Source organism: Carassius auratus, chromosome 17 (assembly GCF_003368295.1).
Source record: "Carassius auratus strain Wakin chromosome 17, ASM336829v1, whole genome shotgun sequence".
In the NCBI taxonomy this organism is placed as follows: Eukaryota; Metazoa; Chordata; class Actinopteri; order Cypriniformes; family Cyprinidae; genus Carassius; species Carassius auratus.
In genome coordinates, this window is record NC_039259.1 from 17,410,425 (window position 1) to 17,432,984 (window position 22,560).

A 22,560-nucleotide genomic window follows, 5' to 3' on the forward strand; every position below is an offset into this window, starting at 1 on the left:
AACAAAATGAATCATTTTCAATGTAATTAATTTTACACCCACTGTAATCCTAATCAAGCTTAATAAATTGACTACATATAAAATATAAGTTAATAAATAGGCTAAATGCCTAATTTAAACGTACTCTAATCAAAATCCTTCTGCAAATGAAACCAAATAAACAGATCGCGAAACGTTAAACAATAGAAAATACCGTTATCAATTACGTTGCTTTCAACAGGTCAAAAGTTTGCCTTCAAAGCAATTAAATATTCATGAAAAGATCACTGATATTGACGTAACAGCTTGTAACTAAGTGAATGACGTCATTGCGCGCGCCACCTAGCGGCCGTTGCTGGAAGCGCTGCATGCAGAACTCGGCTCTGAAGATGGCGGAAGGGGAGTTAAACGTTGACAGTCTCATTTCTCGGCTTCTTGAGGGTAAGCTGTTTGGACGTAAAGGCATTTTAGCGTTTATATAAAGATACACGGTAATTAGCTACTCGTCTTGATCTGTTTTTCTGCTGGTGAATGTGGAATTTTGCTCGTAAGGCGAGAGCTTAGCTTCGGGTCTCTAACGCCTGTTTATAAACACGGCAATGGCCCCGGGGTTTGCACAGCCTTCATACCAGCGATGGGAGTTTCAGATTAGAGCTAACCTTGCCTTTATCTTACCGAGGCAGGGAAAGTAGTGAAGGCCTGTAGATTTTTATACCTCAGTTGGTGAAGAAACCGGCTAAATGAGAGAGAGGGTAGGACGATGCGGTGTCCGCTGCGTCTTTGACTTCAGGCGAATAAACCGACGTAATTCTGATTCTCCATTCGACTCCATTTATTATTCACTATACAAGTTAACCGTTTGATTACTATTGATTAATGTTACAAGTATGTTTTCTAAATCTTCCTAACACTGAATTTGTAGTTATGTTATGAATCTTACACCTAATGTTAAAGATAAACTAAATGTTACAGCGTTACGCCATCTAGTTTCTGATCGCTGTTTTTTTTTACCCCCTTAACAACGTTTAATTGTATTCAGTTCTTATATTTACGGTTCTTAATGTAACATAAATCACTGAATCCTCTTCATGAACCAATAAATATTCTCTTAAAACATTATACTTTATTCTTTTAGTAATGTTTCACTGTGTTTAGTTAATGAATTTTTTTTTTTTTTTTTTCCTTAGTAACATTACAGTGTTAACTTGCATGCAATAATATAGTGTTCATTATCATTATGAAGAGGATTAAGTGTAACCTTGCTTAGGAGAAATTTGTGTAATTTAGTAATGGAATTTAGTGTAATGTTTCATAATATTTCACTGATCTTTTATCAACGTTATGTTACACTGATTCCTTTGGGACATTACCCTGTATTCTCTTTAGTAATGTCACACTGACTTCGTAATGATAATGCACAATAAATATTCTCTCATTAACATTACAATATATATTTAGTTAGTAATGTTACACTTGATTTGCTCTTACTATGAATTAACTTGTGACTTTGCTAAAGTTTAACTTCACTTTGTTTTCAGTATGAAGTGAATAATTCATGAAGGGAATGGTAATTTTGTTCTCTGAACTGCATCATCTTCCTAACCGTGAAATACATTTAATTTGGAACATCACATTCTATTTGACATGAATAATATTTCATTAAAATCTTCTGCAGTGTGTTGTTTTGGCCGCGTGGCTCTGTAATGGTTCCTGTACTGTAGACTGGATGGTTGCCTTTAATAAATGCCTTTTATAAATGCTGGATCCATTTATTAGCCGGTAAAGAACATTTTAGAGAAATCTGTGATTAGTAGAAGGACGAACGGTTCTGTCTCAGGACACTTCGGTTAGGATCTTACCCTCGGTTATTGCTGCCCATCTCAGTGACTTCTGTTACTAAACAAACTTCTGCTGTTCAGTTGCTTTTGATAAAGGCAAGTGTCGTGGACTATTGCACCACCCTGATAACTGATATGGCCTCGTGCTCGTCCATCTGTCCCAACACCCTCCTGCTGACCCTCACTCAGCAATGCCATCTGTGAGTCTCTGTGTGACCCTAACATCACGCTTTTGCCTCTTAACACTTCGATTCTCATGGTCTCTCAAACACATCTCTGTATGTTTCTCTCATGTTCCATCTGTGTCTCTCGATCACACTTCTCTATCTTGGAAGATCAAGCAGCCTGCTGTCCCACGGTGGTCGTCTAATGGCTGCCCGTCGGGACTTGGATAATCTTGTGGATTGCTGTAAAATGCTGTAGTGGGAAAGTGGACGAGTTTAGCTTGTCTGTCATTTCATTCTTTTGTATTGTAATGTAATGTGACCCTAACATGATGAACAGGGAATCAGAACGATGAATTAGTTTTACTCATTTTAAGTCGATTGCGACTTTGAAAGTTGTTTCTGGCGAGCTCATAATCTAGCTCAGACTGGTCTGGACTGTGGCTTGTCAAACACACATTCACACAATTAGATGTTTTGTCATGCTGCAAAAACAGGGGCATTTCATCAGCCATAGAGTTATGCACATACACACTTCAATCTGTACAAATGGCACCATTTTAGCAATCTCGTAAAGTGCTCTGTGCTTTACTCACACACACACACACACACAGTAGTTGGCCTTACAGGATTCTTTCCAAAAAGAGTCTCCAACATTTCTGGTTTATGTGGGATATTGTGAGGGTGGACGGCCTGAAGACTAAAATGGTTCATGCTATTATATAACCGTAATCATGACTGTAAGAAAAGAGCACAACTTTTCCTTCTCTGTGACATATATACTGTCTCTCAGCTATTCTACTTTTACTCCCCACTCACACGGCACACACACTTTTCTAATCGGTCCTTCTCCTCGTCTCAGAGTGAACTATGGCTACAGGTTCTCGCTTGTAGTTTCTTTCCATCAAATGAAGTTCTCAGACAAACTGCTCTGCAGAATGGTTGTTTAACAGTCTCGGCTGTGTTTGGAAAGGCGGAAAGATTCCTGCTGAATTCCAGACACACTCAAGATTCCCACTCACACAAGCATCAGAATTCACTGACATCACTGTTGTGATCAAGACATTTCGAAATATTTATATATTACGAAATGCATAAAAAAATGTTTGGGGTTGGTACGGTTTTGAAAGGATTTCAGTGATTTTTGAATGGTTGTTTTTTTTTAAATAAAAAACATAGGAAAATGATAATATTGTGAATTATTATTATAATTTAAAATAACTGTTTTGTATTGGAATGTATTTTAATTGTGATGGCAAGGTCGAATTTCCAGCAGCCAGGACTTCACTCTTCAGTAAAATGACTTTCTTAAATCATTCTAATATGCTGATGATTTCATGTTTAAGATATATAGATGCTAAAAACCATTGGTCTGTTTACTATTTTTGTGGAAACCATGATAAAAAAAAAATTCCAGGATTCTTTGATTAATAGAAAATTACAAATCATAGCATTTTTATGAAAATAAAAACATTTATACAATTTTGTAACAATGTAAAAGTATTTTTTAGTCAATTTAATGCATCCCTTGCTGGATAAAATTATTAATTTCTTGATGAACCCAAACATTTGAACAGGAGAATAGATAGTAAGAAAATGTTCCAAAAAAAAAGGACCATAAGATAAATCAAAGGTTTATTTTTTTTAATAGTGTGACTGTGACTTTTGACTATTGACAAAGTCCAATTTGCAGCCTATTCTGGCCCACTTAGACAGGAAGCCTGTGAATGTTAAATGTTTATAGTGTAAAGACCAGTGGGGTAAAAATAAGCACAGATTAATTCCTATTATTCATTTATATAGTTCATTCATTTATATTCTTAGTATTCAAATATATAGTTCTTCTCATAGATATCTGCCAACCGAACATAACTATAAATGTCCTCCCAAGATTTAATCCAAGATTGAATTCAAATCCAGTGCCTAGTTCTTCCTCCGAAGTGCTTCTGCGGCTTCTTATAAACATGCCTTTGTTTCCAGGAATCAAAAATCTGATCAATACGATCAGAGCCAGTTTGGCAGATTGTGAAAGTCTATTTTTGTGTGCATCATGTTTCAGTGGATGACTGTATAATAAGTGGGTCAGTATGAGCATTGAGTGATTAGAAAATCCCACATTTGACCCAGTTGTTGAGGCTGCGATAAAGTTGTCACACTTAGAAAATGATGTTAACCAGATGTTAACAAATGCTGTCTACTGTTTCCAGTGCGAGGATGTCGTCCAGGGAAGATCGTTCAGATGACGGAAGCAGAAGTTCGAGGACTCTGCATTAAATCTCGTGAGATCTTCCTCAGTCAGCCCATCCTGCTGGAGTTGGAGGCTCCACTTAAAATCTGTGGTAGGTTCGATACTCCCCTTCTCCAGAGTGGAGAACATCTCCACTGTTTTAATCACAATCCTTCCTCTCCATCTCTCAAGGTTTTGGAAATCAGTGTGTAAGTAGAGCAGGTTATAAATATGGATTTAATGAGGATAGGTTTGAGGTCATTTCTCCTCTCTCTGTGGCTCACCTGAGACCCCGTGTGTGTGTATCATTAACCTGAATTTGGGGTGTTGAGATTCTAAGGCCATTTTTCTTTTCTTTTTTTCTGAATCCTAATCTGACAAAATCCATGTAACTTTATTGATTTTTGTCAATTGTATAACTCTCTCTGTCTGTAGGTGACATCCATGGCCAGTATACAGATCTGTTGAGGTTGTTTGAATATGGTGGTTTCCCACCAGAGGCAAACTATCTCTTTCTGGGTGATTATGTGGACCGAGGGAAACAGTCTTTGGAGACCATCTGCCTCCTACTGGCCTATAAGATCAAATACCCTGAGAATTTCTTCCTCTTGAGGGGAAACCACGAGTGTGCCTCCATCAACCGGATCTACGGCTTCTATGATGAGTGTGAGTGTCTGAGGCTTGCATAAATATAAATACACCAAACGTTAACGCACACCCACACCAAACAATCTGAAACCATATTGATTTCTCTCCCACTGAACAAACTTTCAGGTCACGGATCATACATTATTGTTATGAGTATGTATATTTGTGTGTCGCAGGCAAGCGCAGGTTCAACATAAAGCTCTGGAAGACGTTCACAGACTGCTTCAACTGCCTCCCAATTGCTGCCATCATAGATGAGAAGATTTTCTGTTGCCATGGAGGTGAGAACGGGTGAACGAATGGAGGATGGTTTTATAGAAGTGACTCTTGGCCTGATGAAATAGGTCAGCTGAGTCTAAAAATATTATTGCATGGTCTTTGTAACACTTTTTCTGTCCGACTCCCTCTCCTAGGTCTCTCTCCTGATCTGCAGTCAATGGAACAGATTCGCCGGATTATGCGGCCGACTGACGTCCCAGATACAGGTTTGCAGATGCACATCTGACAAAAACAAATACTTGCTGAATCACTAATGTCTCACTTGTAAGATCTGACTACCTTGACAAAGGATACTCCACTTTTCTTGTATTTATTTCTGCATTTCCTACAATTGAATTGTATTTTACAATTATATTTTCTACAGTGTCATTATTATAGTATTATGTGTACTATGGTTTTCTTTAACATTTATGCATTTGAAAGATGCTTTTATCCAAAAAGACTTATATTGCATTCGTGGTACATAGTTTCAAATCAGTTCTTTGCCTTCCCTGTGAATTGAACACATGATCTTGGTGTTGCTAGTGTAATGCTGAAGGAAGGCTATTTTTATAGCTAGTTTTTATTAGTATTTTAAATGAGCTTTTATTTTTAGAATTTCAATTTTAGTTTTTTAGTTTTATGCTGCTGTATTTTTTATTAATATCTTTCTTTTTTCTTTTCTTTTTTGTAATTTAGGTTTAATTTATTTAAATTTTGAATTTTAGTTTTCATTTATTTCCAGCTTTAAAATTATTTCAGTCACCTGGCATAACATTTTATTGGATTTACATTAAATATTGGTTGACCACTAATAAAGGCATTATTTAAACAACCAACAAATTTTGATGGAATGAAATATTGTCACAGATACATATTCTCTGTCTCTTGGTCTCTCAGGGTTGCTTTGTGATTTGCTGTGGTCGGACCCAGATAAGGACGTTCAGGGATGGGGGGAGAATGATCGTGGTGTTTCATTCACTTTCGGTGCCGACGTAGTCAGCAAATTCCTCAACCGCCACGATCTGGACCTAATCTGCAGGGCACATCAGGTACCAAATCATTTTAACCAGTCAGGATACAATAGTCATGCTGTAACTTTGAATAATTGTGTTGAATAATTTAGATTGTGTAGATTGTGTTTAGTTTTAGTGAGTGTGTCATGTTTCGCAGGTGGTTGAAGATGGTTATGAGTTCTTTGCAAAGCGGCAGTTGGTCACTCTGTTCTCAGCACCAAACTACTGCGGGGAGTTTGACAACGCCGGTGGAATGATGAGTGTGGACGAGTCTCTCATGTGCTCTTTTCAGGTGTGTTATCCAAACACACACACACACATATGCGTTGTATTCTCACAGTACATTCACACACTCTCTTTTCTCTCTCAGATCCTGAAGCCATCAGAAAAGAAGGCAAAGTATCAGTACAGCGGGGTCAACGCAGGGCGACCTGTGACCCCGCCCCGTACGGCCCAAGCCCCCAAGAAGAGGTGAGCGGCTCGCCTCCCAGAACCACACCCTTCACCCCCCCGACCTTCAGCAAACTACCCCCTACCTGGGGCAGCTTTACCTTCCCAGTTTCCCCTCCGAAATCTGTCTATTTGCTCTGCCAAACCTCTTTCTCTTTTCTTAAAATGTGTGTACAGAAATTTTGCTGTGACCAGTCGAATTCTCTTTTCTTTTGCTCTGCTTGTTTGTTTATTGGTATTTTATAATAAATAACAACAACAGTACTGCTTTGGGAAGCAACTCTTGAGCAGAATACACGCTCACAAAGATCTCAGTAGTGTCCTGATATATAAGCATTTTATTAAACTTTACTTCAGTACTCTTTGATTATTGAACATTAATGTCGATTCATCACAGATTGAAAGAGTGGCGACTGTAAGTATTTGAAGGCTGTTGTGTATTTCGCTAGACTCTGAAGTTTCAAGACCAGAGGCTTTCACGCGCACACACAAACACACACTTAACTCTGTCAGGGTGCTTGATCACAGGTCAGCAGACACTTTACATGAACACGGACACAATCCATTGTTGATGAACTAGGTCAGTGCGGACAGAGCTGGAAAAGGGATTTTAACTTGGATACCGTGACATATACACACATTTGCACAGCTGCATTTACAAACGGCATTGCATGTTCTGTTTTCTTAATACCTCTGGGATTTACAGAAGCTATAACCTCTGTTTAACGTGCTGTTTTTGTCTTACGATAGTAATAATTTAGGAGAAAAGTGTCACGGCATAACACTTCTTTGCATGACCCTTGTACACGTCAGTAATCATCTGTGAAATGACAAAATGCACCAGCCGTTTTTTTTTTCATTGGATAAAAAGAAGTAGAGCCTCCAAGTATTGGTTCAGTATGTAAGAACTGCACTTGTTTGAAGTTCCCCGACATCATTTAGAAGCTTAAATCTGATTCTGTTGGATTTGTTTAAGAACTTATTACCTAAAAGAGTAGCACATGCGACTAAACAATGCCTTTCTGTGAGGGACACATTTCCTCATGTCAATATTCACCTAGTCAATAACGTTTTTATTTTTGTGTGTTGCAGTTTACTTCTTCTCCTTAATTTATTTCCATGTTGGGAAAGCTATCAAAGTGTTCTAAAAGCAGTTCATGAGTTTTGTATAAGTGGGCTTTAAAGTTAATAAATGGAAGAAAACTCTCTTTGCCTCCTCTGTTTTTGTGTCCCTTAGCAACCGTTGAAATACCAGGCTAATTAAAGTGACGGAGACCATAGTTCTGGATGCTGTTCAGCAGAATTTTTCCAAGTGTTTCAATAAAATAAGCAGCTCTGTAACACTGTGGACGAGGAATCTGTGGTCGGTCGTCATGGCTACTACGGCCATGCAGGGTCAGCTCTGTTTAAATGCAGACATTGAGCTAAAACTGTGTTCAGTAAATTGGAGTGCCTTCCGAAATTTCACAAGATCGATTCGTTTTATGATCTGAATACATTTCTTTAATCGATCAAATCAAAAGTTTGCCTCTGCTGCAGTTTTTGTGCATATGAAGTCTGTCCTTAGTAATCTGAGCTTTGATTTAAAGATACAGTAAAGAAGGACATGTTCCTAGAGCGGTTCAAACTTGAATGCAAGGAAAAATTCATTTAAGTTTTTAACTGGAAAAACTAATTTTGTAAAGACAAAACAACTTCAGGTGTGGTCACATTTACAGCTGCTTTTCAAATTTCAACATACAGTCATTTTGATGAGTATTGCCTGATGTACTTCCAGCTGTGAAATTTCCTGTGATTATATAGTGCCCAGTTTCAACATTAATGGTGTTTTTTTTGTGTGGGGGGGGGTTAGCATAGTTTATCATGAGTGTTCGATCACAAGGTCATGACCTTGTTCCCTCTGATCGTCCATCAGTGTGCGGCGTCTTCTCCAGCACTTTAGCCCTTACAGGAGCTGTAGTCCAGGTCCAGGCTGCGTTCACTGCCCTCCTGAGTGGCCCATCAAAGAGTCGGCCACAGAGAACGAGGCAGGGCAGGACCACGTGCAGTTCCACCAGGAGCCAGACAAACAGCAGGAAGAGGCCGGTTGTCAGCAGCACAGATCTCACTCAGCCATCAGCCTAGCTGCCTGTTTCTTAGCAACTGAACAAGCCTGCAGACTCTGACCCTGTTCTGTGAGGTGAAGGAGATTGATCAGTGACAGCTTTAATGTGTTTCTTTATTACCTGTTGGTCTCGAGTTATAAGATCTGTTAGATGTCTTCATGTAGACCTCATTGCCTCCTAAAATTCTTCTCTTAGCAAGACTCTCGGTCACACTTTATTTTAGGGTCAAATTCACACTATTAACTAACTATTAACTTTAACTTTTGCCCCCTAACTTTTGCCTCCTTATTTAATGCTTATAGTTTATAAGGTAATTTTTAAGTTTAGGGAATTGGGTAGGATTGTGGATGTCATGCATTATATGTACTTTATAAGCACTAATAAACGGCCAATATGTTAATAATAGACATGCTAATAAGCAGCTAGTTATCAGTGTGAACGGGACCATATACTAAAGTGTTACCAAACTCTCTTCTCCATGACCAGGTTTCTTGCATAGAATATTTTATTACTATTTACAAATGTGTTCTTATGTGATTCTGGTACTAAAATCTTAATTTTGCTGTTGGGTAAGTGAATTAACAATAAAATCATGTTGTGTTGAAAATGTTCTACATTTATTAATTACAGTATTTGTATTTTGCTTGATAATTTGTAGTCTACCTTTTACTTTTTTTATGTCAGGTTCCATAGGCCTGCCCCATATACTGTGACAACAAGGTCCACAATGTTAAAGTATGTGTCAATAAAGAAAAAGTCAAGTGTGACAACTAGCCCTCTAATTATTTAACAATGTATTCTCTTATTCAAAGTACTCTCTAATTTGAAAGTGTCAGCAACTCTTAACATTCATACATATGTGATGTTTGTTTTGTATCTGTGTTAATACTAATCAATACAACTTACATAACAAAATATGTTATATATTTATATACAACTGTTATATATTTATATTCATAGTTTACATATACAGCTCTTCTTGTTTAAAGATGCTCAAATAATTTAGCATACCTGAATGAGGCAAACTGCCTCATTCAGGAAAGAGTTTTGAACAAGTTTCAATAAAAACAGTTCTGTACACTGGAGCTATTATTATATTATATTATATTATATTATATTATATTATATTATATTATATTATATTATATTATATTATTAATAGAAAATACACCTAATAGAATTTAGAGTTTTGAACAAGTTTCAATAAAAACAGTTCTGTACACTGGAGCTATTATTATATTATATTATATTATATTATATTATATTATATTATATTATATTATATTATATTATATTATATTATATTATATTATTAATAGAAAATACACCTAATAGAATTTAGACGTCCTTTTCCTCCAGGTCAGCAGGGGGCAGCCGCGCGTTTAGCGTGTCTACAGCGGATGTGTTCCAAACTCAGCACAACAACACACACTGACACTTCAGCTGGATTTTCTGACTCGTTTGGCTCCAAAAAAACACTCGACACCATTACAAACTTCACAGACAGGATCATTAACACACTAAGAGTCGGATAACGCAGCGGGCGGAGGGTTTATGTCGTAGAATCCGCAGGTTTTGGGTCTGGTTCCGCCTGAATCATGTCCTGCTGTCTGCTGGATTTCGGCCGGGTCCAGGAGCTCAAACAGGTGCGAGAGTTTCTGTTCCCCAAGCACAACAGCGCTGGACCCGAGGAAGAGAAAACACAAGCAGGTACTGCTGGAGTCAGTATGTGTGTGTATGGAAAGGCCAGTTTAATAATGGTTATCCTGCACTGCGGTTGTTCAGTGATTTACGGGTGTCAGTTCGGGTGTGTGGGGTTCGGCTTGGGTGACTGGTAGAGTTGGAAAGTGGTTTTCCAGGTAAGAGCAAAATAACAAAGCCATCACCAGAACTGACAGGCTGTGTGTTGGGTTTTGATTTGCATACAATATGGAAACCACAACGATAATCAAACGACGGTGATCAACTAGTAAATAGTGTTTTAATTAAAATATATAAATGCAGAACGATATGTGCGAGGCAAAGGTTTAGAGTTAAAAGATATAAAATATACTGTTTTTATACTGAGCTAATAATAAGTGAACTGTATTTGTTGGTGAATTTTGAAAAAGGGAAAAAAAAATGTTTGAAATGTGAATGGTCTGGCTGTGATGCAGAATAAGTTATTCACTCCCTGCAGAGAGAAAGAAAGAGGGAAGGAGGGAGGAAGGGAGGTGTATTTGCCCTTGGAGAATGAGTCATCCTGCAGAAAGGTCCTGAAACACATGACTGTGTTAGAGACAGTGAATGAACGAAAGACAGACAAAGAGAAAGACATGCAGATAAGAAAAGGGAAAGGTTATATTGACAGTTTGTAAATGAGGTAAAACTTGCATTCTTGATTTTGTCATGTGATTGGCAGATGATTTGTATCAAAACACTTGGTCATAGATGCGTAAGAGCACCGGGATGAAAAAGAGGATGAGACTGTGTATGAACTCTCACAGAGGTTGAAGGACACCAGATGCAGCTGACTGACTGTCTAATGTTAATAGATTCATCCTCGCTGACTACATTATTTACTCGCAGATTTTTTTCTCTTTCTCTAGAGAATGAGTTAACATGGGATGACTCTGACTGGGGCTCTTGGGAGAATCCTGATGGTCCTAAAGAGGATGGAGCTCAGGTCATTATTGACTCAACCAAATGTCATTCTAAACCTGTATGTTATTTTTTTTTTTGTGGAAGACAAACCTTGAAATTTTGAAGAATTTATGCACCTCTCTTTTCCATACAAAGACAATTCATACTGACCACAAAATAACATGAATTCACCATGAAAACACTTTTTCCCCCCTGAATTCTGCATGTCCTTCTCTTAGGCTGAAGAGGAGGAGCAGCAGAGCGCCCCCTGGTTACAGGACTGTGTGCTGTCTCTCTCGCCCTGCTCAGATCTGCTGGTCATCGCTCGAGAGCACAAAGCCGCATTTCTCACTGGTACACACACATACACACAGCAGGGATTAATCTCATCTTTACTTGTTATTGATTGGTATAACTCGTATGTGAATTTATTGATTGTTTGATTGATTGATTGGCAGCCAAGTGGCGGACAGATGAGAGTGGTCAGGAGGAAATGACCCTCGCTGTGACCTGGAGTGGAACGCTGAGCGCTGACGAGGGGTGAGAGACGGGAGAGGAGAGGGGAGGGTCAGGATTGGATGGTTTTATGAGAAACACCATGAAGAGGGAATGAGTTACAAGACAGAAAGGAAGGACTGAGAAGTATTATACGTAAAGGAGTTTGTAAATGTTTATTATAACAAGGATTGTAAAAAGTAAAAAAAAAAAAGAGGCAGAAGAACACAAATAAACAAATGAAGAGTGGCCAAAATATGTGTTTCACAGGTTTACAGTTTTTTTGGTCGGTTCTTTCCACAGGGAGTGTATCAGTAGTGTTATCTGTATTCCACTGGCCAGCCAGAAGAGGTAAGAACATCACACTCACATACAGGCTCCTGTATACAATGACAGCAAAGACTTTTATTTTGTTTTAAAAGATTTCTGTTCCGCTAAGAATTCCCCAAAAATATTAAGCAGCACAACTGTTTTCAGAATTGAAAATACTGAGAAATATTCCTTGGGCAGCAAATTTGCATTTAAAAATTATTTCTGAAGGATCAGGTGACACTGAAGACTTGAGTAATGGCTGCTGAAATAAATTAGATTTGAACATATATTAAAATAAAAACAGTTAATTACAATATTTCGTAATATTACTTTTTTTTACTGAAATAAATCACATTTGAGCATATATTAAAATCACCATTAAATGACATATTAAACCATATTACATATTAATACACATATTAAAACCATTTTTTAATTACAATATTTTTTCTTTACTGTAATTTGGAGCAATAGATGCAGACTTTGTGAGCACTTTGTGAGACTTCTTTCAAAAACATTTGTAAAAATTCACCAACCTCACAAGGTAATTTATGTTCTCATGATGTGTTTATGTGTTTTAGGAGTTCTACCGGTCGGCCTGATTGGACCTGTATTGTGGTTGGATTCAGCTCAGGATATGTCCGTTTCTACACAGAGGTACTGTGATGTTTTCTGACCTATACATTTACCAGCTGAGTTCAGACTCTCTAATGAACTGACATGTTTAATAAACAGCTACATGTCATATTTAATCAGAACCAGACCCGTATCAGCACAGCCACTGGTCTAATCCAGCGTGTGTGTATGTGTGTGTGTATAGAGCGGTGTTCTTCTGTTGGCCCAATTGTTGCATGAAGATCCTGTGCTACGACTGAAGTGTCGCACCTATGAGATCCCACGTCACCCTGGAGTAACGGAACAGGTAGAGAGACCTCTTACACTGACTTGATGTGTTCAGTTCTGCACAAAGCATTTGGTAAGGCAAGGATAGACATGACATCTTAAACAGTAGACATCTGCCTACTCTGATGACGTGCTGATTAGATGTTGAAATACCTGTTTCTCTATCAGCACGAGGAGCTCAGTATTCTGTACCCAGCAGCCCTTGTCACCATCGATGGATTTAGTCTCTTCCAGTCTTTACGTGCCTGTCGAAACCAGGTTGCCAGAGGTAGGAGGGAGAGACTTTTGACCAGTAGTCCCTTACCTATTTATAATTTAGTCTGTCATCCCGTCATATTCTGACACATTATTTTCCTTGCATCGCTTTCAGCTGCAGCAGCAGGAAGTGATGTCATCCAGCCTCCACCACTGGCCTATAAGAAATGGGGCCTGCAAGACATGGACACAATTACAGACCATTCCAGCATAGGTACATCCATCAGAAATCATTCTAATATGCTGATTTGGTGCTCAAGAAACATTTTTTATTACTACCCATTTAAAAACTGTGCTGCTGCTTAATAGTTTTGTGGAAAATGTGATGCATCTGTTCAGGATTCTTTGATGAATAGACATTTATTTGAAATAGAGTTTTTGTAGCATTATAAATGTTTTATCAGTTGAATTCGTCATTGCTTAATAAAATTATTAGTTTCTTTCATAGAATTACTGATGGGAAACGGTTGAATGTTAGTGAGGTAATGTCTTTCTCTTTCAGGTATCACTACTCTGAGTGTGTTCGATCAGATGAAAAATGCATCTAACCTTGGAGGATTTCATGCTTCGGTTAAAGGAAGTCCTCCTGCTATGAGTCAGTACATCACAGTGGGAGGTGGACCCTACACTGGCTTCTTCTACGCTATAGAGGTACAAACACACACACACAATCACATCTTGTTTGATCGCTCTGTTGTTGGTGTCTGTGGCTTGTTTGTAGTTGTACTTGTTGATCATGGCCGTATTTCCTCTCTCTCTCTCCCATCTCAGGGTAGTTCTCAGCCTCTTCTCTCCCATGTGGCTCTGGCTGTGGCCAGCAAACTCACATCAGCTCTGTTCAGTGCTGCCAGGTCTGTGTGTCTGGGTTATTTGAACTCTTGGCTCTTATTAGCACTGGCCTGTCATGTTCAGTTTCACTCCATGTTTAATCATTCTTTGTCTCTGCCTCTCTCTTTACTTCCTGCTTAGTGGTTGGTTGGGATGGAAGACTAAAAATGAAGAGGAGTCAGTGCAGAAACAGAAGCCAAAAGTGGAGCCAGCCACAGCGCTTCCTGTTCGGTAACTCTATGTGCAGTCAAACTATCTCTAATTATCCCCATCATTGCCTTTTAACTTCTTGTAATCATATACATACACAATATTTAACTCATTTAACATTCATTTTTCTACTTTTATTCAGGTTCGGCCTTCCAGATTCTCGTCGACATGGCGAGTCTATCTGTCTCTCTCCATGTAACACTCTGGCTGGCGTCACAGATGACTTTGGCAGAGTCACGCTGCTGGATGTGGCACGAGGCATCGCTATCAGGATGTGGAAGGGTGAGCAGTGAAATTCACCTTTTGTTTCTTTATTAAAGAAAACAGAAATATTAATTTTAAATTGTAATAATATTTCGATATTATACAATTGTTACTGTATTTCTGATCAAAAAATGCAGCTTTACTGGGCATGAGAGAGTTCCAAAAAGATTAAAATGTAACTTTTTCCCCCAAACTTTTCAACAGTACTGTATATAAACAAAAATGTTTTTTCTTAATATCTGTTTTATGTGTATGCAGGCTATCGTGATGCTCAGCTCGGATGGGTGCAGGTGTCAGAGGCTCGTGGGGAGAGAGATCTAGCCACATCTCCTTCTATGCCCCGCCGGCATGCCCAGTTTCTCGTGATTTACGCCCCACGTAGGGGTATTTTAGAGGTGTGGGGAACTCAGCATGGTCCACGAGTAGGGGCTTTTACTGTAGGCAAACACTGCAGGTACATACTCGCACACAAAACTTAAAAGTAACACTCCTGATTGCTACCATCTGATATTGCATATTAATTTATGTCTCTCTCTTCCAGGCTGCTGTACGCAGGTCACAGGTTAATGGGTGTGAACAGTGTTACCAGTCAGGGCTGGCAAATCCACACACAACAAGTGTGTCTGTTTGACCTGGTTAATGGAGCACTGAGAGCCGTCACCATACCATTCCACCTGGCACTCAGGTGCACGCTCAAACATAAATTATTCATGAACATGTGCACATTAATATTCACAACAAACACACATAATGCTGGTTAGTGCAAATGTGTCTGTTCTGTGTGTTGGTCAGTGATAAGAAGAGCGAGCGCGCTAAAGACATGCACCTTCTGAGGAGACTCACCACTTTACTGAGGAGCAGGGAGGTGGAGCCAGGTCAGATCTACCTCATTAATATTCATGAGATACAATGCATATGCTTGGTTGTCATCCCCCAAAAATTTACCACTACCCAATGTTATATTATAGTTCTATTACACATGTTTGAGTTGACCTTTAACCTTTGATTGACAGCTCTGCTTGAGAGTGAAGCACAAAGTGTGTTACTGGACATTAAACATCCAGCTATTAAGAAACAGGTTTGTAAAACAGACACACACCAACATGTATATCTTAACAAAGTTTGATAAAATATCTGATTGATTGACAGGCCCTGGAGTCACTTTTGTCCAATAAGACTGCACCAGTGTCCTGTTTGACCAATGTTACTGGTGCATTATTGGCTAGCCTGAAAGAACAAGGTAACACCCTCAGCCTCGCTGGGCGTAGTGTATTTTTTATATTTAAGCACTTATGTCAATGTTTGATCTGTTTTTCATGTGTGTTTGTATTAGATCCTGAAGCTGTTGATGAGTCTTTGCTGCAGTTTTGCTCATCCCAGCTCAAACTTCTCCAGCTCTACACAGACGTTCAGTTACTGCACACACCAGATGCATCACCCACTGAGCCAGAACATGTGTGTAATACAGACATTATCCTGTTGACATCTTCACACTAGGATTTTAACTAAAGGCTTCTCCTTTCCATACAGCCGTCGTTTTCTGGCATTGAGGATGATCTTGCTCGTGTCGGGCCAGTCCTGCAGCGATACACAGAGATGAACTCTCGGCCATGCGTCTCATTTGCTCAAGACTCAAGTGAGCCACTTCCAGTCCGAACATTTCTGTCTCAGTTGGAGTGGTTGAATGGAGAGCTCAGAGTGATTAAACAACCTGATACCGATTGGACCCAGCTGGGTATTTATTTCATTGTGCTTTATTTTTATGCATCTTTTAAGTTTCATAAATGTTTACATTTTGAATATTCATTTTAAGGATGCACAAAATTTTGGTACCACACAGTACCAATCGACTTTTTTTAAAGGGATAGATTAGTTAGGATCATTAGTTACTCACCTTCATGTTGTGCCAAACCCATGAGACCTTCATTTTTCTTCGAAGCACAAGTTAAGATATTTGTGATGAAATCCGAGAGCTTTCTGACCAAACATAGACAGTAGTGCAACGGACACATTCCAGGCGCAGAAAGGTAGTAAAGACATTGTTAAAATAGTTCATGTGACATTGGTGGTTCAGCTGTAATGTTAATGAATCTACAAGAATACATTTTGTATGTAAAGAAAACTAAAATATTGACTTCAACAATTTCTTCTCTTCTGTGTCAGTCTTTAACCCGAGTACCACGATGCACACCTCTCTGCCCTACTGTTTTTATTTTTCTATAATCCATTATTTAGTCAAAATAGTGTAGAATTCTCTGTACTATCAATTATTTGCAATAACATGAAAATAATATCATACCATTCAAAATTTCAGTATTGGTGCATCACAAATGTGATTTTGGTGTGCATTTCAGGTAGTTTCCTGTTCTGGGGTTGTCTGTCTGGTCAGAGTCCTTTACAAAGAGTGTGTGAGACTCTGCAGGAAAGTGGCATCAGCCCTCAGCAGCTACTGGTAAGTGATATAAAGAGAAAAAAGAAAGTTGGAATATAATCTGAATTTGCTTCAATGTCATTTCTGCTTTTTTATGTCTCTCTGGCAGTCTTTGCTTTTGTCAGTTTGGCTGAACAAAGAGAAGGATGTGCTGAAGTGCCCAGACGCCGTCTCACACCTGCACACGCTGCTGTCCACCCTCAGCTCCATGAAAGGTTTTAACGTCATCTGTGAGAGAGATCAGCCTGTATTTGTATCCAGTATATTAACATTCTAATTCTGTGTGTGTGTGTGTGTCAGGAGCGGTGGATGAGTCATGGGACGGGCAGTGTGTCTCACCCTGGTGGCAGCAGGTGCGCACAGCTTGTGTTCAGTCTGAGAGCTCCGCCGCCGCACTGCTGGCTGCTCTAGTCGCTCATCGTGTAGCCAAGAATGCCATCACCAGGCTGGCAGAGAGCAAGGTGTGTGTGTGTGTGTGTGTGTGTGTGTCTGTGTGTGTGTGTGTGTTTTTCTGTATCTGTAGAGTTGGTCCAGTGTGTGTGTTACGCTCTCTCTCTCTCTCTCTGTGCAGTTCCAGGAGTGGGAATGTGTTTCTCTGGAGTTGGAGCAGTGGGTGGTGTGTATAAAGCAGTTGGAGGATGTTCTTGCTCTGCAGACACTGCTCTGCTTGCCGTCTCCTCAGGGCTCTACAAGTGGCGCTGTCACACGCTGCTCGGTCAAAACACTATTAGAGAGTGGCAGAGGTACATAAAACACACAAATATATACTATAGTATTTTTGTTTATTTATTTTACATATGTTTAATTAATACTTGTATTTAGCAAAGATGCATTAAATTGAACAGAAGTTTATATTCCTTTAAAGAATGGTTGCTGAAAATTCAGCTTTGCTATCACAGGAATATATTAAATTTAGAAATATACTAAAACAAAGAACAGTTGTTTTAAACTATATAATATTTCATAATATTACAGTTTTTCTCTATAATTTATGATTACCGTATTTTCCATATTTAATTTGACATGCACCAAGAGAAACGAACCAATAGTTCACATTGCCATCTACAGCCGCGAGAGGGCGCTCTTTCCTGCTCAGTCCTCCTGTAGACTACAATGAGCAGCATAGAGCGCCCTCTCGCGCCTGTAGATGGTAATGTGAACTCTTTGTTCTTGGTTCTAAATAAATGCGATTTATATATGTTTTTTACTCGTCATGACGTATTTTTGGACTGATGCGACTTATACTTCGTTGTGACTTTTAGTCTGAAAAATACGTTAAATAAAGCAGCCTTTGTTAGCAATGTTGCAGACCCAAAACCTTTGAACAATGGTGCATACTGGAGCTGTCAATAAAAATATGATTTAAAATATCTGCTTTCATACAAGCTAAGATGAAGTTCTATCATTTGTGTTGTTTTCTTATTTTTAGGTGGTGCAGCAGACTATGTTTCGAAGTTGCTCTTCAGACAGGGTGTGTCTCCAGATCTCCTGAGGGATATCCTGCAGCGGAGGGGAGAGAATGAACCGACAGCACAGCCAGCACAGCAAGACCGGGAGGACAAACTGGAGGGTAACTGTGGAGATTCCTGATCAACTTACTTAGATGTTAGATCATTTAAAATGGTTTCTTTTTATAATATGTGTTTGACTGAAACATCTGTGTGTGTGTCGTCTCAGAGCTGCTGGAGTGTGTGTGTCAGCGGTTCCCAAATTCTCTGTCTCCTGATGTGCTGTTTGCTCACTGTAGCTGGGAAAACGTGGTCCAGTGGAACAAAGACCCAGAGGTAAAGTCTTTTAAACAATCTCTTGTTAAGCTTTGGTAAATGAGAGCCGGTTATTGTTTAGAAATGACCGGGGGAAAAAAATGCCAACCAAATTATTATTATTATTTTTTTTTTTGGTAATTCTTTTTGTGAAAGAATTGCATTTATTCGTTTCGAAGTACTTGTTCGTAAAACTAGAGGAGTATTAGAGGAACTGTAGAAATGTCAAGCAGTCATGGATGACTTCCTTTCTCTTCAGGTGGGGCAGTACTTTGAGTGGTCTGTGGAGTTTTTAAAGATGATATCCAGTCCTCACATTCAGTTGGGTAAGAGATATTTGGCCAACATTGACTAAATAAAAGCTGTGTTTTTGTGTTGGCAGAGCTATGAATATGAAGCTGGCACAAACTTCCATGTGATAACTCTCTATCTTTCATCTACGCTCTTCTCTCAGGAGTCTCTGCTATGATGTGGCAGACCTTCATAGTCAAGCGCTTTTCGGCTGCTGCCTTCCTAATGGAAAAGGTTTGCATTTATTTTATTCTGGCTTTTCGTCTTTGTGTGTTGCATTGAAGATTTAATAATTGACTGACTGTGCATGTGTTGATGTAGGTGGGAAAGGCACCTAAAGACCGGCTGTGCAGACGGGTAAGAGAAGTCACAAAGCATCAATTAAAGTCAGATCTGTTTCATTTCATTCAATTAGGTGTATATGTGTGTGTTTTAAGGATGTAGGAATGGGAGACGCCGCTGTGAGGAGTTTCCTGGGCTCTTGTGTGCAGTTACTACAGGCCCTGATGGAGGTCTCATCTTCCTCTTTTCTCCCTTCTTTTCCTTTTTTCTCCAGAGTAAGGACTGATTAAACTGGATGCATGGGCGCAAGCATGTCTGAAGTTACTGTGTTTTACAGTGATGAGCAGTGCATGGGTTGAAATAAAAGCGAGACATGTATTCTAAACCTGCTTTCTCTCTCAGGCGGATTCAGCGGTTGAGGAAGTGTCTGCTCCAGATGTGTGTGTGGAGGAAGTGTGGGGCGGTGCTGAGGGTCCAGTGTCTATAGTGGAGTTAGCTCTGGATCAGAGGTCTGTTCACTATCCGCTCGTGCAGCATCACTGTGTGTTAGCGTCACTGCTACATGCCACCATGACCTTCTCTCTGCGTCTGAAACCGCTCAGTTTGTTCGACAGCAAGGTAAAAGCACACACACACACACACACAGTGAAGTGATTATGCGTGGGAGACATTTTCGACTCCAACCTGCACAATTCTAAATTCTGCACAATATTAAATGATCTGCAATTTGAGTTTTTCAAATATTACATTTTCCATGAAATGAAAATTGCATTTTATTTTTTTTTGTGCCTTTTATAATCTTTAACCAAAAACATTAACTTCCACGCCCCAAATTTGCAACAACAGCTCTTCTCTGATGACCGGTCACTCATATGAGATCACAGCACTTCAATTCCTGATGGACATTTTTTTCACTTTCAAGAAGCCATTTCACTCAAAATTCAGTACAATTTCTGTTTTATGGCAACTTATTCTTGTTGTCCTTTTCTATCGCCTACAGGGTAAGAATGCGTTTTTTAGAGATTTGTCATCCATTCAGTTGCTGCCCAGTGGAGACATGGACCCCAGCCTGGTGGCTTTGAGACAAGAGGTGAGTCCCAGCGCCACCCTCAGCACTGGAGGCAGAACTGAACACCTCCATGCAAAATGGCTTCATTTTATAGTCACATACATCTTATACATTGACAGTGAAATTTAGACCAAATGGCTCTTAAATAACAGATCATAAGATGTTTATAGCTTGCCTCTGAACCAATGTTGATGTATTACTGTCATGTGTGTGTGTGTAGTTTCTGATGAACGTGTTTACAGGCTGGGTGAAGGTTCTAGCAGAATCGGAGGAGAATGGTGTCAAACACAGCGGTGCTGAAGACATGTGGCCATCTGTGTGTATGGAGCTCTCGTCTCTACTGCAGGTCAATACTGACATCCTGCGCAGACACCTCGTCTGTGAGCTCTACAACCAGGGCCTGGACTTGCGGGCCGAGGAGGTAACACGCACATGCATGCACACACACGTTTGTTTTTGTGAAAAGTGGGTTCATCCCATAGGTGTAATAGGTTTTTATACTGTCCAAACTGTATATTCAATGGCCCTACACCAACCCTAACCCTCACAGGAAACTTTGTGCATTTTAACTTTCTCAAAAAACTAATTCTGTATGGTTTATAAGCGTTTTGAAAAATGGGGACATGGGTTATGTCCTCATAAGTCACCCTCTCCTTGTAATACCTGTCTCATACCCATGTCATTATACAGAGTCGTGTCCTGATATGTCACAAAAACAAGAGCACACACACACACACACAAACTATTAAACCTCCTAAGCTTATAAACAAGAATGAAATATAGATTCTAATTATTATATTTTTTATTTAATTTTTCTCTTTTTTTAAGTATATATTTCTTTTTTTTTCTCTTAGTTTCGAAATGTTCTTTTTCTTTATTTTTTCTTCTTGTAATTTCTTAATATTTTCCTTTTTTTTTTAGTATATTATCTTTTATTTCTTGTTTTTAACTTTCTCTTTGCACTTTTTTCTTTTTCTGATGTCTCAGGTGATGATGGAGGTGCAGGACAAGGATGTTTTGGGCTCTCAGCTGCTGGTGTTGACTGGTCAGAGACTCTCCTTCTCTCTGCTCCATGCCCAGTCACAGACCAAACCCAGCATGGAGCTGTTGGCCCGTCTGCCGCCCACGCTCTGCACCTGGCTGAAGGCTATGGTGAGATCCCACAGACTGCACAGTTCTCAAAACTCTTGTCATCTTACACTCATCTGTGTCATGGTTTGTGTTTCTAGGACCCTAGTGAGCTGCGCTGTCCCTCGGTCCCTCTGTCTCAAAGCAGTCGACTGATTAGCAAAGTCATCGAGATGCTCCCCGAAAACCATGCCCAGTACAGCCTTGCCCTCCACCTGCTGGAGGCCGTGGACTCTTTCCATGAAGAGCCCTGATATTAAGAAATGCACGGGAGGAGAGAATGAGACTTTTTTTTATATATTCTAGACTTCAAAAGTTTTCCAGAATCCCTGAGACATGGAAAACCACCCAGTCATCATTATCATTATGAGTAATCTGCTTAATTTAGCAGACCTTGAATTTCTTTTCACAATGATCACTAAAATAACATATCAAGAGCAATAGCACATCTAGAGCATGTGCTATCCCACAATGCCTGTGCACACTGAACATGTCACAAATAAAGAGCCTGGAGTCTCTAGTGTCTAGAGTATTATTAGGATAAAAACAACTTTATTCATGTACAGTAGTTCTGTAATTAAAGATGATTGGCATTCTTTACAAGGAAGCTTTAAAATAATATTGTGCTGTAATCAGTATAATCAAAAATTTCAGAATCTTAACACCATGGGGGGGGGGGGTCTATTTTCTATTTCAAATTCTAAATGTTCTTGTTCATTTATTCTGACAGTTAATCATTGATCTCATTGATGCTGTTTAGTAGCAAACAAGCTCTAAAATGTCATGCTATTGTGTTATTTTAAATGTATAAGTTTAGGTGTGGTTTCAAGACGAGACAAAAGAAAGATTTCACTTAAGTAGAGCTGAACTTTTATGCAGTCTTGTACCAGCTGTGCCTGGCTGCTCATTTAATGCAACGTTAACCATGATACCAAAAATAAAGACAATTTCGGAGAACTGTTGTGGAACTCATTTACTTAACCTGTTAGTAAATAATGTGTGTTACTATATAAATTTGGAAA

The 22,560-nt window shown here is 39.2% G+C and overlaps 2 protein-coding genes across 5 annotated transcripts; both read left to right on the top strand.

Annotated features, from left to right (window-relative positions):
* The first annotated feature begins 297 nt into the window (after positions 1-297).
* LOC113117436 (serine/threonine-protein phosphatase PP1-beta catalytic subunit-like) lies at positions 298-7,787 on the top strand. The gene is made up of 8 exons (XM_026286111.1): positions 298-420; positions 4,189-4,320; positions 4,644-4,874; positions 5,033-5,137; positions 5,270-5,341; positions 6,015-6,166; positions 6,288-6,422; positions 6,501-7,787. Exons 1-8 carry the CDS (start codon positions 300-302, stop codon positions 6,603-6,605), a joined length of 1,053 nt encoding a protein of 350 aa, XP_026141896.1. The 5' UTR covers positions 298-299; the 3' UTR covers positions 6,606-7,787.
* Positions 7,788-10,065: 2,278 nt separating this feature from the next.
* rab3gap2 (RAB3 GTPase activating protein subunit 2 (non-catalytic)) lies at positions 10,066-22,495 on the top strand. 4 transcript variants are annotated; one of them, XM_026286112.1, is made up of 35 exons: positions 10,066-10,395; positions 11,274-11,386; positions 11,547-11,661; positions 11,766-11,847; positions 12,106-12,153; positions 12,696-12,771; positions 12,935-13,036; positions 13,186-13,285; positions 13,388-13,486; positions 13,775-13,923; positions 14,044-14,123; positions 14,242-14,331; positions 14,453-14,592; positions 14,833-15,028; positions 15,116-15,259; positions 15,367-15,449; positions 15,588-15,652; positions 15,724-15,814; positions 15,908-16,029; positions 16,105-16,309; positions 16,929-17,026; positions 17,115-17,220; positions 17,306-17,466; positions 17,577-17,748; positions 18,435-18,575; positions 18,683-18,789; positions 19,028-19,094; positions 19,223-19,293; positions 19,381-19,416; positions 19,497-19,616; positions 19,744-19,959; positions 20,342-20,431; positions 20,631-20,831; positions 21,398-21,562; positions 21,640-22,495. In XM_026286112.1, the coding sequence occupies exons 1-35, from the start codon at positions 10,284-10,286 to the stop codon at positions 21,790-21,792; spliced, it is 4,116 nt and encodes a 1,371-aa protein (XP_026141897.1). In that variant the 5' UTR covers positions 10,066-10,283; the 3' UTR covers positions 21,793-22,495. The 4 variants fall into 4 exon arrangements, with proteins under 4 accessions (XP_026141897.1, XP_026141899.1, XP_026141900.1 ...); XM_026286114.1 differs by having other exon boundaries at positions 19,497-19,571; XM_026286115.1 differs by having other exon boundaries at positions 11,274-11,350; positions 19,497-19,571.
* The last annotated feature ends 65 nt before the right edge of the window (positions 22,496-22,560 follow it).

What these genes read in the sequence shown, in the direction of transcription:
- LOC113117436 (XM_026286111.1), top strand. Translation starts at nt 300, where the DNA reads ATGACGTCATTGCGCGCGCCACCTAGCGGCCGTTGCTGGAAGCGCTGC. An exon ending in GATTTTCTGTTGCCATGGAG is followed by an intron (nt 5,138 to 5,269) that starts GTGAGAACGGGT and finishes TCCCTCTCCTAG; the next exon opens with GTCTCTCTCCTGATCTGCAG. An exon ending in CTCTCATGTGCTCTTTTCAG is followed by an intron (nt 6,423 to 6,500) that starts GTGTGTTATCCA and finishes TTTCTCTCTCAG; the next exon opens with ATCCTGAAGCCATCAGAAAA.
- rab3gap2 (XM_026286112.1), top strand. Translation starts at nt 10,284, where the DNA reads ATGTCCTGCTGTCTGCTGGATTTCGGCCGGGTCCAGGAGCTCAAACAG. An exon ending in CCAAATGTCATTCTAAACCT is followed by an intron (nt 11,387 to 11,546) that starts GTATGTTATTTT and finishes TCCTTCTCTTAG; the next exon opens with GCTGAAGAGGAGGAGCAGCA. An exon ending in CTGCCTTCCTAATGGAAAAG is followed by an intron (nt 19,294 to 19,380) that starts GTTTGCATTTAT and finishes GTGTTGATGTAG; the next exon opens with GTGGGAAAGGCACCTAAAGA.